Source organism: Myotis lucifugus, unplaced genomic scaffold, assembly GCF_000147115.1.
Source record: "Myotis lucifugus unplaced genomic scaffold, Myoluc2.0 scaffold_109, whole genome shotgun sequence".
NCBI classification, from domain to species: Eukaryota; Metazoa; Chordata; class Mammalia; order Chiroptera; family Vespertilionidae; genus Myotis; species Myotis lucifugus.
Window position 1 is genome coordinate 1,571,946 of NW_005871157.1, and position 14,089 is coordinate 1,586,034.

The window sequence follows — 14,089 nt, forward strand, 5'->3', positions numbered from 1 at the left end:
TCTACTCACTTTGTGTGTGTGTGCGCTCTTATGGGGCGTGAGTTGAGTAGTTGTAATAGAGACTATGGATCTTAAAGCCTAAAAATTTTACTATCTAGCTATTTGCAAAAAAATTTTTCAACCCCTAAGTTATTGATTTAAGATTTATATTTAAAAAGCTATAGGATTCTCTCTCAGCACTGCTTTAGGTGCAAATTATAAATTTTAATGTGTTATTTGTCATTGATTCATAGTTTGATTCTATTTTTGTCAAAGAACATGTGACTTAAAAATCTTGGAAATAAAAATTTATTATGACTTTATTGCCTAGCATATGATCTGTTTTGATGAATACTTCATATACTCTTATAAATGATGTATATATTATACAGTTGGATATAGTGTTTTTAGTGTTCTATAATGCCCTTCTTTATCTCTAATGGTATTCTTTTTAAAAAATATATATATTTTATTGGTTTTTTACAGAGAGGAAGGGAGAGGGATAGAGAGTTAGAAACATCGATGAGAGAGAAACATCGATCAGCTGCCTCCTGCACACCTCCCACTGGGGATGTGCCTGCAACCAAGGTACATGCCCTTGACTGGAATCGAACCTGGGACCCTTGAGTCTGCAGGCCGACGCTGTATCCACTGAGCCAAACCGGTCAGGGCTCTAATGGTATTCTTACTTTAATGTCTACTTTGTCTCAGATTATTGAGCCACATTAACTTCTGATTTTCTCTTGACATGATTTTATCTTTCCTTCCTTTTACTTTCAATCTATCTGTGTCTCAGAATTAAATTGTGTTTTTCTTAAACACCTTACAGTTGGGACTTTTTTTACTCCACTGTTCAAATCTCTTTTAATTGGACTGTTTTGTTCATTTAATATTATTACTTATATGGCTGGATTTTAAGCATTTTGTTTTAATATTTTCTGTTTCTCTCATCTGTCCTTTGATTACTCTTCTCTGTTTTCATTTGAATTGAGTTTTTAAAATTCTGTTTTCATTGCCTAGTGACTTTTTAGCTATACCTCTGTATTTTTTTTTATTTTGTGATTTTAGTATTAGTCTGCTCAGGTTGACAGTACAAAATACTCTAGACTAAGTGGCTTAAACAATAAAAATATTATTTTCTCACAGTTCTGGAGGCTGGAAAGTCCAAGATAATGGTTTTGGCAGCGTTTTCTGTTAAGAGTTATCATCATGGCTTGCAGACCGCTACCACATAGAGGGGGAGAGATTTCCCCAACTCTATGTCCTCACTTAATTTTAATTACCACATCAAGACCCTGCCTTCATGTATATTGATAAGTAGGGTTTCAGTGTATGAATTTGGGAGGGACACAGTTTAATCCATAACAGTAGTTATAGAGGTTATAATATGCGTTCTTAATTTCTCAAGTAGACTTGAATTAATATATAACAGTTCATGAACAGCTAATGTCCTTATAGTTCATGTCCTTATATATGCTATAAACCCCCAAAACATTATTTTGCTTTCAACAGTCAGTAGTCATTTAAAGAAGTATAAGAAAAACAATCTTTTATATTTACTCATGTATTTATTTTTTCCTGGGTCTTTTCATTTGTTCTTGGATATTGGTTCATTTCCTATCAGTCTGAAAAACTTCCTTTGAGATGTAATTCATTGTAATAAATTCATCCTGTAAAGCAGGGGTGGGAACCTTTTTTCTGCCAAGGGCCATTTGGATATTTATATAACATCATTCTCAGACCATACAAACTTACCTACTTAAAAATTAGCCTGCTATACTTGGTCAAACATTTAATTAACTCACCTCTAGTGCCTTGGCAAGGCCAGACCAACTGATTTTGCAGGTCTTATATGCCCTGCCGGACGTTCCCCACCCCTGCTTTAAAGTGTATATTTCAGTGGTTTTTAGTATATTTACAAAATTGTGTAGCTATGAACACAGTCATTTTTACGACATTTTCATCTCCCCCCAAAACAAACAAACAAACAAACACCCCTGTGCTCTCTATTAGTCACTCCCCATTTTTTCTCAGCCACTCCTCAACCCCACCTCAGTCATCCGTGACCACCAGTCTCCTTTTTGTTTTAGATTTACCTATTTTGGACATTTTGTATAAATGGAATTACATGTAGTTTTTTGTGCTTAGTTTCTTTTACTTAATGTAACCTTTTCAAAGTTCATCCATGTTTTAGCATGTATCCATATCTCATTCCTTTTATTGCTGAACAATATTGTGTAGATAAAACATTTTACCCATTCATCAGTTGATAGACATTAAAGTTTCCACTACTTGGCTATTAAGAATAATGTTGCCATGAACATTTGTGTCAAGTTTTCATGTGGAAACAGTTTTTGGTGGCGATAAGCCCATTCTTACCCCCATTGAATTGTCTTGGTACTTTTGGCAATTGGAAAAATCAGTTTATATAAATGTGTGTGCTTATTACAAGACTCTGAATTCTGTTCAGTTGATCTGGATATTTAGCCTTAAGCCGTATAACACTGTTTTGATTACTGTAGCTTTGTAGTAAGTTTTGAAATTGGGAACTATGGATCCTCAGAGAACTTTTTATTTTTCAAGATTTGGGGGGTTCTTTTGGTTCTCTTTCATTTTCTTATTAATTGTAGGATCAATTTGTCATTTTCCCCAAAAATCCCAGGTGGATCTTGATGTGGGAGATTGTGTTAAAACTGCAGATCATTAAAAAACACTGCAGATAATTTTCAGGGAATATTGCTATCGTACCAATATTAAGTCTCCCAGTGTATAAACATGGGATATTTGTCCTTTTTTAAAGTCACCTTTAATATCTTTCAGCAATGTTTTGTAGTTTTTTTATAAAATATTTTTTATTAATTTCAGAGAAGAAGAGAGAGGGAGAGAAAGATAGAAATATCAATGATGAGAGAGAATCATTAATCGGCTGCCTCCTGCAGGCCCCTCACTGGGGATCGAGCCCACAACCTGGGTGTGTGCCCTGACTGGGAGTTGAACCGGTGACCTCTTCATTCCTGGGTTTGATGCTCAGCTGCTGAGCCACACCTGGCTGGGCTGTTTTGTAGTTTTTTTTTGTGTGTGTACAAGTCTTATACAGCTTATTCCTAAGTATTTTATTCTTGTTGATGCTATTGCAAATGTAATTGTTTTCTTGATTTTACTTTTGACATTTATTCCTAGTGTGTAGAAATAGAATTTTTGTGTGTGTGAATTGATCTTGGATTCTTCAATCTTGCCCAACTAATTTATACCAATAGTTTTTTTAGTGGATTTTTAAGAATTGTCTACATAAAATGGGATATTTGGTCACATGGGATATTTGTAGAATTTTACTTCTTCCTTTTTAATCTGGAGGTCTTTTATTTATTTTTCTTGCCTGATTACCTTTGTAGAACCTCTTGTACAATTGAGTAGAAGTAGTGAGAGCTAACATCCTTGTCTTGTTTCTGATCTTAGGAGATAGTATTTCTTGTACAGTCTGAGTTCTCTGTTGTCTAAAAATGTCTTCAGGTTTAAAGGCTTCTTTTGCTAGATCCAGAACATTAAGTTGACCCTTTCAATACTTTATGATGGGTGTCATTCTACTGTCTTCTGGCTTCATTATTTCCAATGAGTAGTCAGTCTATTGTTCTCATTGTCGATCCTCCAGTGTAGTGTCATTTTTTCCTCCACTGCTTATAAGGTTTTTCTCTTGGTCTTTAATTTTCAGCAGCCTAACCTTTACATGCCTATATATGGCTTTCTTTGTATTTGTTCCCCTTGGTGTTTGCTAAACTTCTTGAATATGTGGATTAATGTCTTTAACTTTTGGAATATGTTGATTCATTTTCTTTTCAAATGGTCCTCCTTTTTCCTTCCTTCCATTTTATTTCTTATTTGTCAGATAATTTGTTATTGTCCCACAGGTCTCTGACACACTCCCCCCCCCCCCCCATTTTTCTGTTTAGGTGATTTACTTTATTAAATTTTAGCTCACCTCACATTTGAGATGTTGAGGGTGGGATTGGGCTTGGGATCTAAGCGCTAGGAGACTACAAGTTCTCTGTTTTCAGGCCAACCTTGCTGCAGCACTTCTGCTTATTTTTCAGAAGTCCCCTGGAGGATAATTGGTGGGAATGAGGACTAGTTTTCTTTTTGGGGGTCCTCCAGATTCTAGTGTGCTCATCCTCAGGCATGAAAAGAGACTGGTTTCTCTTTGTCCCAACAAAGATTTTTTTCCTATAGTTGCTTTTTTCTCTGTTCACTTGTGCTTCAAGCAGTGTAAATGCTACTCAGTGTTGAAAGCATTAGCAATCTGTCACCTAGAGAAGGCTGGTTCCTCTCTGAAATTCAGTTCATTTAGACTTCTTTGTGTCCAGAGGTCTTCAATGGCTTTAAAAGAAAATTGGGTTTTTAATTTATCTAGTGTTTTCTCATTGTTATGGCAGAAGTGATGATCTTTGTGATCTTCAGCATTTTAACTGGAAGTGAAAGTCTTCTATTGAAGGATTTTTAAGTAAGGTCAAGATCTTAAGTTGTACAAGGAACAAGGAACTACACAGTAATGTAAATGATTGCTTATGCATATTTGAGATAAATGAAAGTTTTACAAAGACAGTGACTTTAATTGAGTTAGTGAATAGTTCGAACACATCCTTAAGATACATTGGTACAGTTTATATGCTTTTAATGGTTAATTGGGAAGAGTGGGAAACTAAAAAAATGTTTGTGTTTTTTGAAGACTTATATAAACTCAATCAGCATGGGTCATATGTACTTGCCTTCAACTACCCTAACTTTTTATTTTGGAAGAATTAATGTTAGACTTTTTATACTGAAAGTGAGTTTTTCAACTTTAAAACCACTTGGCAATAACATTGTGAATATACTAAAAAGGTACTACTGGAACGTACATTTTTAAATGGTGAGAGTGTTATATTTTATGTTATGATTTTTGTCTTAATTTTTAAAAAGGAAAAATCAAGCAGGCAGTTTGTAAAGCCCTTCCTGATATTTAGTGCAATTCTTAATTGCAGCTGACATTTGTTTGCTTTTATTGGCAATTGTTAATCACTGAAGCTCTCTCGAGTTTGATTTTGGTTCAGTGCTAGTTGACTTTCAAAATTGAGTGTATCTGAAAAATACTATCCTATATAATAAAAGAGTAATACGCAAATCGACCAAATGGCGGAATGACCGGTCGCTATGATGCGCACTGAACACGTGAGGGCAGACACTCAATGCAGGAGCTGCCCCCTGGTGGTTAGTGCACTCCCACAGGGGGAGTGCCACTCAGCCACAAGCCAGGTTGATGGCTGGCGAGTACAGTGGCGGTGACAGTAGCCTCTCCTGCCTCCGAGGCAGAGCTAAGGATGTCTAACTGATGGCTTAGGCCCGCTCCCCATAGGAAGTGGGCCTAAGCCATCAGTTGGACATCCCCTGAGGGCTCCTGGACTGCTAAAGGGCACAGGCTGGGCTGAGGGAACACCCCCCCCCCCCGCCCCGCCCCAATGCATGAATGTGCACCGGGCCTCTAGTTAGGAAAATAAGTGTTATAACTTTTTGATTTAGTGATAAGAGGGTTGTTTGTTAAAACTTTGCTCTTTATGCCCGGCTGATGTGGCTTGTTGTTGAGCGTCTACCCATGAACCATGAGGTCACGGTTTAATTCCTGATCAGGGCATATGCCCAGATTTTGTGCCCGGTTTTCGGGGCTTGATCCCCAGTGGGGGTTGTGCAGGAGGAAGCCAATTGATTTTCTTTCATCATTGATGTTTCTGTCTCTCTCTCCCTCTCCCTTTCTCTCTTTGAAACCAATAAAAAATATACATATAAAACAAAACAAACAAAAACTTTACTCTTTATTATATATATACTTTTGTGAGAAATTGACAGAAAATATAAGTGTGATGTTGATAAAGTGCTTTTGAGATCCTTATGTTCTACAAAGTGTTTCTCTTACAAAATCTGATGTTACTTGGTTTTTAAAAACCTTTTGTTTCTCTCCTGAGTCTTATTTATGGAAGGACTGTCCTTTTTAACCCTCCCTTCCCTGTCTCTCCAGACATGTTGCCAACAATTTTGAAGACAGTACCCATGTAGCATCACCAGTAGACCCAAATGGAAATTTCAATGTTGTCATTAAAGAGGAACCTCTAGATGATTACGACTATGACCTTGGTGAGTTTCCAGAAGGGGTCACTGTGAAACAGGAAGAGACGGATGAGGAAACAGATGTATACTCAAACAGTGATGATGATCCTATATTAGAGAAACAGCTAAAGAGGCACAATAAAGTTGATAACCTAGAAGCTGACCATCCGTCTTCTAAATGGCTACCAAATAGCCCATCAGGTGTTGCTAAAGCTCAAATGTTCAAATTAGACGCTGGAAAGATGCCAGTAGTTTGTCTGGAGCCCTGTGCTGTCACCAAAAGCACAGTGAAGATTTCTGAGCTCCCTGATAACATGATTTCTACATCTCGGAAGGATCAATCTATGTTGACAGAATTAGACTATTTGCCTACGTACATTGAAAATTCCAATGAGGCTGGCTTCTGCTTAGGCAAGGAATCAGAAAATGGTTTTAGAAAATATTCACCAGATCTCAGAGTGGCACAAAAATATCCTTTACTTAAAGAGCCTCAATGGAAATATCCTGATATTTCTGACTGCATGAATACAGAAAGAATAATTGACAGTTCAAAGAGTTCACCTGGGGACTCATTTTTAGCAAAAGAGGACTTGGGCAGAAAGAAAACAACTATGCTTAAGATTGCTGCAGCTTCCAAGACTCTGAATACTAATCAGAATGCCTCTACAAATGTCAGTGGAAAAAGAGGAAGGCCACGAAAATTGAAACTCTCTAAGGCAGGGCGGCCACCTAAAAACACGGGAAAATCTTTAACTTCTACCAAGAGCATTCCTATGGGCTCTGGGAGTACCTTTCCAGATGTGAAGCCTGATCTGGAAGACGTGGATGGTGTTCTCTTTGTTTCCTTTGAATCGAAGGTAAGATTGTTATTTCAGCATTCTTTCTAAGGCCAAATGATTATTATTGAATTGTATACCTGGCTGATAACCAATTTACAATCTAGTTTTTGTGAATGCATCCATTATGTGAGGAGGATGTGTGCATGGGGAACTGAGTGTCTCCAAAATGTTTGGTTTAGTTAATAGGTATCATGATATTTTGTGTGAATGAACTTAAAAATTTATGTCTACCTTTTGAATCTTAGAGGGGAGGCACGTGTGGGTGGGTGGGAAGAGATTAACCAAATAATTTATATGCTTATATGCATAACCCATGGACACAGATAATAGTGTGGTGAAGGCCTGGGGGCAGGAGGCTAGTGCGGGCTAGAAGAGGTCATTGGGGGTGGAGGGGAATGGGCTATCTGTAATGCTTTCAACAGTAAAGATAAAAATTTATGTCTGCTTTGATATGAATTCATGATTTTTGTGCAATGTAGCTGGAATTTAAAAAATCTTCACATCTTAACTGGAATTTTCATTATTATGGACTTTAAAAAGGCATAAGTACATGAAAAGTTTACTAACTTTTTTGGGACACCTTATCCCAGGGGTGGGCAAACTTTTTGACTCGAGGGCCACAATGGGTTCTTAAACTGGACCGGAGGGCCGGAACAAAAGCATGGATGGAGTGTTTGTGTGAACTAATATAAATTCAAAGTAAACATCATTACATAAAAGGGTACGGTCTTTTTTTTTTTTTTTAGTTTTATTCATTTCAAACGGGCCGTAGTTTGCCCACGGCTGCCTTATCCCCTGATTTTTTTTTTTATATATTTTTTTTATTGATTTCAGAGGAAGGGAGAGAGAGAAACATCAGTGATGAGAGAGAATCATTGATCGGCTGCCTCCTGCACGCCTACACTGGGGATCAAGCCACAACCCAGGTATATGCCCTGATTTCCTGGTCCACAGGTCAAAGTTCAACCACTGAGCCAAGCTGGCTGGGCTCCCCAGATTTTTTTTTTTTTTTTGGCGTTTTTGTTGTTGTTAGTCCTCTGAGTATATTTTTTCCATTTATTTATTTTTAAGAGAGAGAGAATGGAAAGGAGGAAAAGAGGGGGATGGGGAAGGAGGGGGGAGGAGAGAGAGAGAGAGAGAGAGAAAGAGAGAGAGAAACATCAATGTGAGAAAGACACATCCATTGTTGCTTCCCATATGCACTTTGACCAGGGCAGGGATCAAACCTGCAACCCAAGTATGTGCCCTTGACCTGTAATCAAACCCGAGATCCTTTGGTCTGAGTTGGTGCTCTAACAACTGAGCTATACCGTCCAGGACAATCCCCTGATTTTTATCAGGAACAGCAGAGTGCCACTGGAGAACCACATATTAATGGTCTTATTAATTATGCTGTTTTACACATCAATGGTTTCTTTATTTTACTCCTACATTTTAATTAGATTGTTTTTTGTTTAGATTTTTATAGAAGCCTAATCTGTAGTTCTAAATTGGCTACACAGAGGTTGAATTCTTTCTACTGGGTCTTAAGCTACCTTTATGTAGCCTATCTTTATGTAAACTTTGCATAAGAAGTCTTTATGCAAATTGGCATAATATAGTTTAGATCAGTTAGCTGAATATATTCAGATAATTTGCTTTTTCTTCTGATTATTAAAGTGATGTAATATTTAGAAAATATCAAAATGTATCAAAACGAAAAATGTTTCTGGTTTACTTTTAAACTTTTATAAGTTATATGAGCTACATTTTTGTTTTATATATAGGAAGCTCTAGACATTCATGCAGTTGATGGGACAACAGAAGAGCCCGCTAGTCTTCAGGCATCAACCACAAATGACCCAGGTATTATATAAAGATATAAAAAGAGATATATTTGGGATTTGGCTCTCGAAATGAAATATGCAATGTTCATTTTTCTGTAGTACATACGTTTTTCTGTAGTACATACTATTCTACTTTATCATTATTTGTTTTCTGAATAGATTGCAGAGCAAGAATTTCCCAGTTGGAAAAAGAATTGATAGAAGATTTGAAAGCCTTGAGGCATAAGCAAGTGATACATCCTGGTCTTCAAGAAGGTAATCCTCCTATATAATAAAAGGCTAATATGCAAATTGTCTCCTTGGGAGTTCGACTGACTGGGAGTTTAACCACTCGCTATGATGTGCACTGACCACCGGGGGTGGCGCAGAACGAAGGAAGGCCACGGCCAGCAGCTGGCAGCCAGGGGAAGGAAGGCCCTGGTCGCCAGCCAGGCCTTAGGGACTCTACCCGTACATGAATTTCATGCACCGGGCCTTTAGTATTTTCTAAAAAAAAATTTTTTTGTTCTCTTTCTACTTTCCTTCCACTCGCTTTCTCCTTCCTCCCTTGTTTGTTTTACCTCCTTTCCCCGCATCCTTGATTTCATTTATTTTCAGTGCCTCTCTTAACTTGCATTTTTCTCTTTTCTCCCTCCATGATTTTCCCACTTAACTTAAAAACATTTCTAGGTCTTTTATACCCTAAGAGAAACCCTATTCTGTAGACACTGTCTCATCTTTGTGAAACATATCTTATGCATTAAAAAATGTATCATAAGAAAGTGGTGTTTTCTCTTTGTGTTTTTATAATACAGTATTTTCCTCCCTATGTCTCATCTTTTAAATTTTGGCTGCTTTTTTTTTTGTGAGTTTTTTTTTGGGGGGAGGGGGGGTCCTATATATTTTTATATGCTTAGTAATACATTTAGGTGTATAAATAGAATATTTTTTCTCATTTTGTGGCTGCAAACATTTTATATATTTTATGTATTGCTTGGGACTCACTTTAAATTTTTCATTATTCTGTTTTGTTGTAATAGATTATCTTGGCCTTGATTATGTTACTAAATCCTTTTTCTAAAATAGTGAAATCTATTACACTTACTGCTGTTGTAGTAATTACTGATTTTCCCATTTGTAATGTAAATAAAAGATTGTAAGCCATGTCCCAATTTTTATAGTTTCTTATATCTTTAATTTAAGGTATGCTTCTTGGAGTAGTTTATTGAGTTTTTGATTGTTAGTCCATTTTCTTTTCAAAGCACTGTCTGGCTGATTTATATTATGTGGTAGATCATTTATTTGAGAGTGTAAGCATTATTTGCTAACAAACAGAATGTTGACTTATAAAATGATCATTCAATTTCTAAATCAAATGGTAATATTTGAAGAACTTTTGCTTCACTGTGTTGATGGTGTGATATTAAAGTGTGCAAATCTCAATGCAAGTGGACTGGGTACTATGGATTTTAATGGACAGTCGCAGTCATATCATGTTAGGCTTGAGTGATAGCAAATAGCAAATAACATTTGCTATTGTTTATTGTCAGCTTTCACTTCTGTTATTTTCTCTAAATAATATTCTCTTTCTCCTATCAGTTAACTTACCCTTTAAGTTTATTTCCCCTCCTACTTAAACTTTTCGTTAGTTATGTAGTCTGATAATGTATAAATATTATAACATTTATGTTGTGTTTTTGTAACCTAATTTCAACATATGATTTTGTCTTAGCTCTAGAGTTGAATATGTCAGTGATCCCTGCCAGTGTTTTGCTCTGGTTTGTTTGCCTATTATTTCCTTGGCTAAGATTTGAGTTTTTTCCTTTCTTTATAGACGTTTGAGTCAAATCTAATTTTTTCCTTTGTGTAAAGGAGCTTCAAAGTCAAATGCTTATGGAAACTAAGCAGGAAACATAAAGTAAAATTAGCCAGGGTCCCAGGTGCCAGAGGGAAGCCGGTGCTGGCAGCTGGGGGAAGGAAGGCCTACTCTTGCACAAATTTTGTGCACTTTGCTTTTCTACTAGCTGAAAAGTTTTATTTAGAAAATGAACACTTAAAAATATTTTTGAGCGGAAAAAACTTGAAAAACTTGCAAAGCTTTTGGAGCTTGCTTTGAAATTTTGGAAGAAATGTAAATTAAGCCAGAGGAAATGTTTTTATTATTGTAGTTGCTAAAATAAAGTTTTGTTTTTAATTTTTTTAAAATTTATCTTTTTGTATTACAGATGTCCACTTTTGTTTTTGTTGTTGTTTTCCCCATTGACACCCTCCCCTCCCCCGCACCTGCTCCTCCCAAGCCTTTGCCACACTATTGTCTGTGACCATGGGCTATGCATATCCTCCTATATAATAAAGAGCTAATATGCAAATGGTTGTCATGCTGTCACGCTGTAACGGTTCAGACACTCAACACTGGGGAGAGAGGAATGGGGACCAGCCAGGCACAAATGAGCTCACGAGAGAGGAATGCGGATCAGCCAGGCACAAATGAGCTCATGAGAAAGGAACGGGGACCAGCCAGGCTGTGGCCCGGGAGAGGGACAAGCCGCCCGCCCCACGGTTCCGAGCGCCAGTGGCCCAGCCAGGGAGAGGGACAAGCTGCCCGCCCAGTTGTCTGGCACCAGCGGCTGGGGCTGCACTCCAGGAGAGGGACAAGCCGCCCATTCGTGGTCCCGGGCACCTGAGGCTGCGGCTGGCCCAGGTGAAGCCGGCCTGGGTCCTGGGTGCCTACGGCCAGCCAGAGCGAGGGAAGCCCCAGTTCCAGGTTCCTGGGACTGGCTGGAGGAGGGAATTCTGGGTCCCGGGTGTGGGGCAAGGCAGAGGTGGTTAGGGGCAATCAGGCCAGCAGGGGAGCAGTTAGGGGCGATCAGGCAGGCAGGCAGATGTGGTTAGGGGTGATCAGGCAGGCAGGCAGAGGGGTTAGGGGCGATCAGGCAGGCAGGCAGAGGGGTTAGGGGCGATCAGGCAGTCAGGCAGAGGGGTTAGGGGCGATCAGGCAGGCAGGCAGGCAAGTGGTTAGGAGCCAGCGGTCCCAGATTGTGAGAGGCAGTCAGACATCCCCCGAGGGGTCCTGGATTAGAGAGGGCGTAGGCCAGACTGAAGGCCCCCCCACCCACGTGTATGAATTTTGTGTACCGGGCCTTCTGTATGCATATAAGTTCCCTGGTAAATCCCCCCACTCCACACACACACCCACCCCTACCTTCCCTCTGAAATTCATCAGTCTGTTCATGGTTCTAGGTCTCTGGATCTATTTTGTTTATCAGTTTATAAAATAAGGCTCTTAATGTTGTTTTTCACAGTACTATATTTTTCTGTCTCAAACTTTTTTACTACATACAAATTGAGATTTATTTTTTAGTCTATCAACTTGCAATTACGATGTTTTTAAACTTTTAGAAGTATTTTTTGTTAAAGCATTTCTATTTCATTGCTACTAAGTCAGTTTCAATTCTATGTCAATTTGTAAATAAACCTTTTATTTTAGATAAGTTTTAGATTTGCAGAAAAATTGGGAACGTAGTACAGGGAGTTTCCTTGTACTCTACAGTTTCCTCTATTATTAACATCTAACATTAGTGTAGTAGTACATTTGTTAGAATTAGTGAGCCAGTATTGATATATTATTATTAAACTAAAGTTCATACTTTATTCATATTTCCTTAGTTACCTTTTTCTGTTCATGTAGGAAATCACATTACATTTAGTAGTCATGTCTCCTTAGGATCCTCTTGGCTGAAATGGTTTCTCAGACTTTTTTGTTTGTAATGACCTTGACAATTTTGAGGAGTATGGGTCAGGTATTTTGTAGAATGCTCTTCAGTTGGGATCTGTCTGATATTTCATGCTTAGACTGGGTTATATGTTTGTGGGAAGAAGACCACAGAGATAGTGCCATTCTCATCTCGTTATATGAAGGTTACATATTATCAACGTGATTTTTGTCACTGATCTTTTCCATGCTGTACTCTTTGGAAGGAAGTCACTGAGTAGGAAGTTTGCTCCACTTTCTTGAGGGTTAAGTATCTGCATAAATTATTTGGAATTCTTCTGTACCAGAGATTTGTCTTTTCTCCTCCATGTTTTTATTCATTCACTTACTTATATCAATACTAGAGGCCCAATGCACGAAATTCGTCAAAGGGGCTCGGCCCTTGCAGCCCCTCGCAGCCCCGGCTTCGTTGGGAAGTTGTCCGGATGGTGGTTCAGCCATTCAGTCTAATTAGCATATTAGCTCTTTATTATATAGGATAGACTCATCAATCTTAATGTTAAATTTCTTTGTGACAGTCTTTTCAGAGCTCTCTGCCTCTTTTTAGTTATTAAAAAATATTCTGGCCCGGCCGGTGTGGATCAGTGGTTGAGCATTGACCTATGAACCAGGAAATCGTGGTTCAATTCTGTCAGGACACATGCCCAGGTTGCTGGCTTGATCCCTGGTGGGGGGGGCATACAGGATGCATCCGATCAATGATTCTCATCATTGATGTTTGTATCTCTCCCTCTCCCTTCCTCTCTCTGAAATCAGTTTTAAAAAAACATAAAAAAATATTCTGAATATAGTGTTAAATGGATAGCTAGATTTTTTATGTTTATCTGCTTTTCTGTTCTTTGTTGGCTGTTTACATAGATGTTTTCTCCTTCAGTGTGTTTTTGTGGATGCTTTATATTTCAATAGATTTAGCTAGAGGCAGGCTTTTTTGCTACAGTTTATTCCTACCTGACTTTGAATCTAAAGATTTTTTTCTCACTTCTATTTTTATGGGTTTTGTTGTTGTTTTTTTGCAATGGATATATGATAATATATCTTTATGAAGTATCTCCTAAAATGCCAAAAAGTCAAAAATATTTAGGAGTATAATTTTGTTTAAACTGTCATATGTGGAAAGGATTTTATTTGGGGGCGGGGATATGCTTCCTATGAGTTATTTAACTATCTTATTTTCTGTAAGCTAAAGTTTTTCATATGAAACCAACTAAGTTTAGGTCTCTTGTATATGTTACTTGGGGAAGGAATTTTTTGCAGGGCAAACATTTCAGGATAGCCTTGATAAGCTAAATTGAGAATTACTTTGAACAGTGTTTTTGTGTCATTGGCCTCTACTTTTAGGGCTTTAAAAAAATTAATGTGTATATTTAAAATAAATGTGATTTTTTTTTGTTTTTAGGAGTTGGTATCACTTTTGGGAGAAGGTAGCAGTTCCAAATACAAGTTAATGCAGAAAAGAAAATATGTAGGAAAAAACAGTTTCTAAATTTATTGTATGGGTCTAGATTTTGCCTGCCTATCAACTTGGTTGTGTGGTACATTTTAACAACTTAATTCTTTTTTCC

General features: G+C 37.8%; 1 protein-coding gene across 9 annotated transcripts in view; it reads left to right on the plus strand.

Moving 5' to 3' along the window:
* Positions 1-14,089, plus strand: part of MGA (MGA, MAX dimerization protein) — a 100,324-nt gene that overhangs the window by 16,366 nt on the left and 69,869 nt on the right. For all 9 annotated transcript variants that reach the window (XM_014459459.2, XM_023757493.1, XM_023757495.1 and 6 more), the window contains 3 exons: positions 6,023-6,968; positions 8,717-8,795; positions 8,936-9,031. In XM_014459459.2, coding sequence (XP_014314945.1) covers positions 6,023-6,968; positions 8,717-8,795; positions 8,936-9,031 — 1,121 coding nt within the window. The remainder of the gene's footprint in view (positions 1-6,022; positions 6,969-8,716; positions 8,796-8,935; positions 9,032-14,089) is intronic.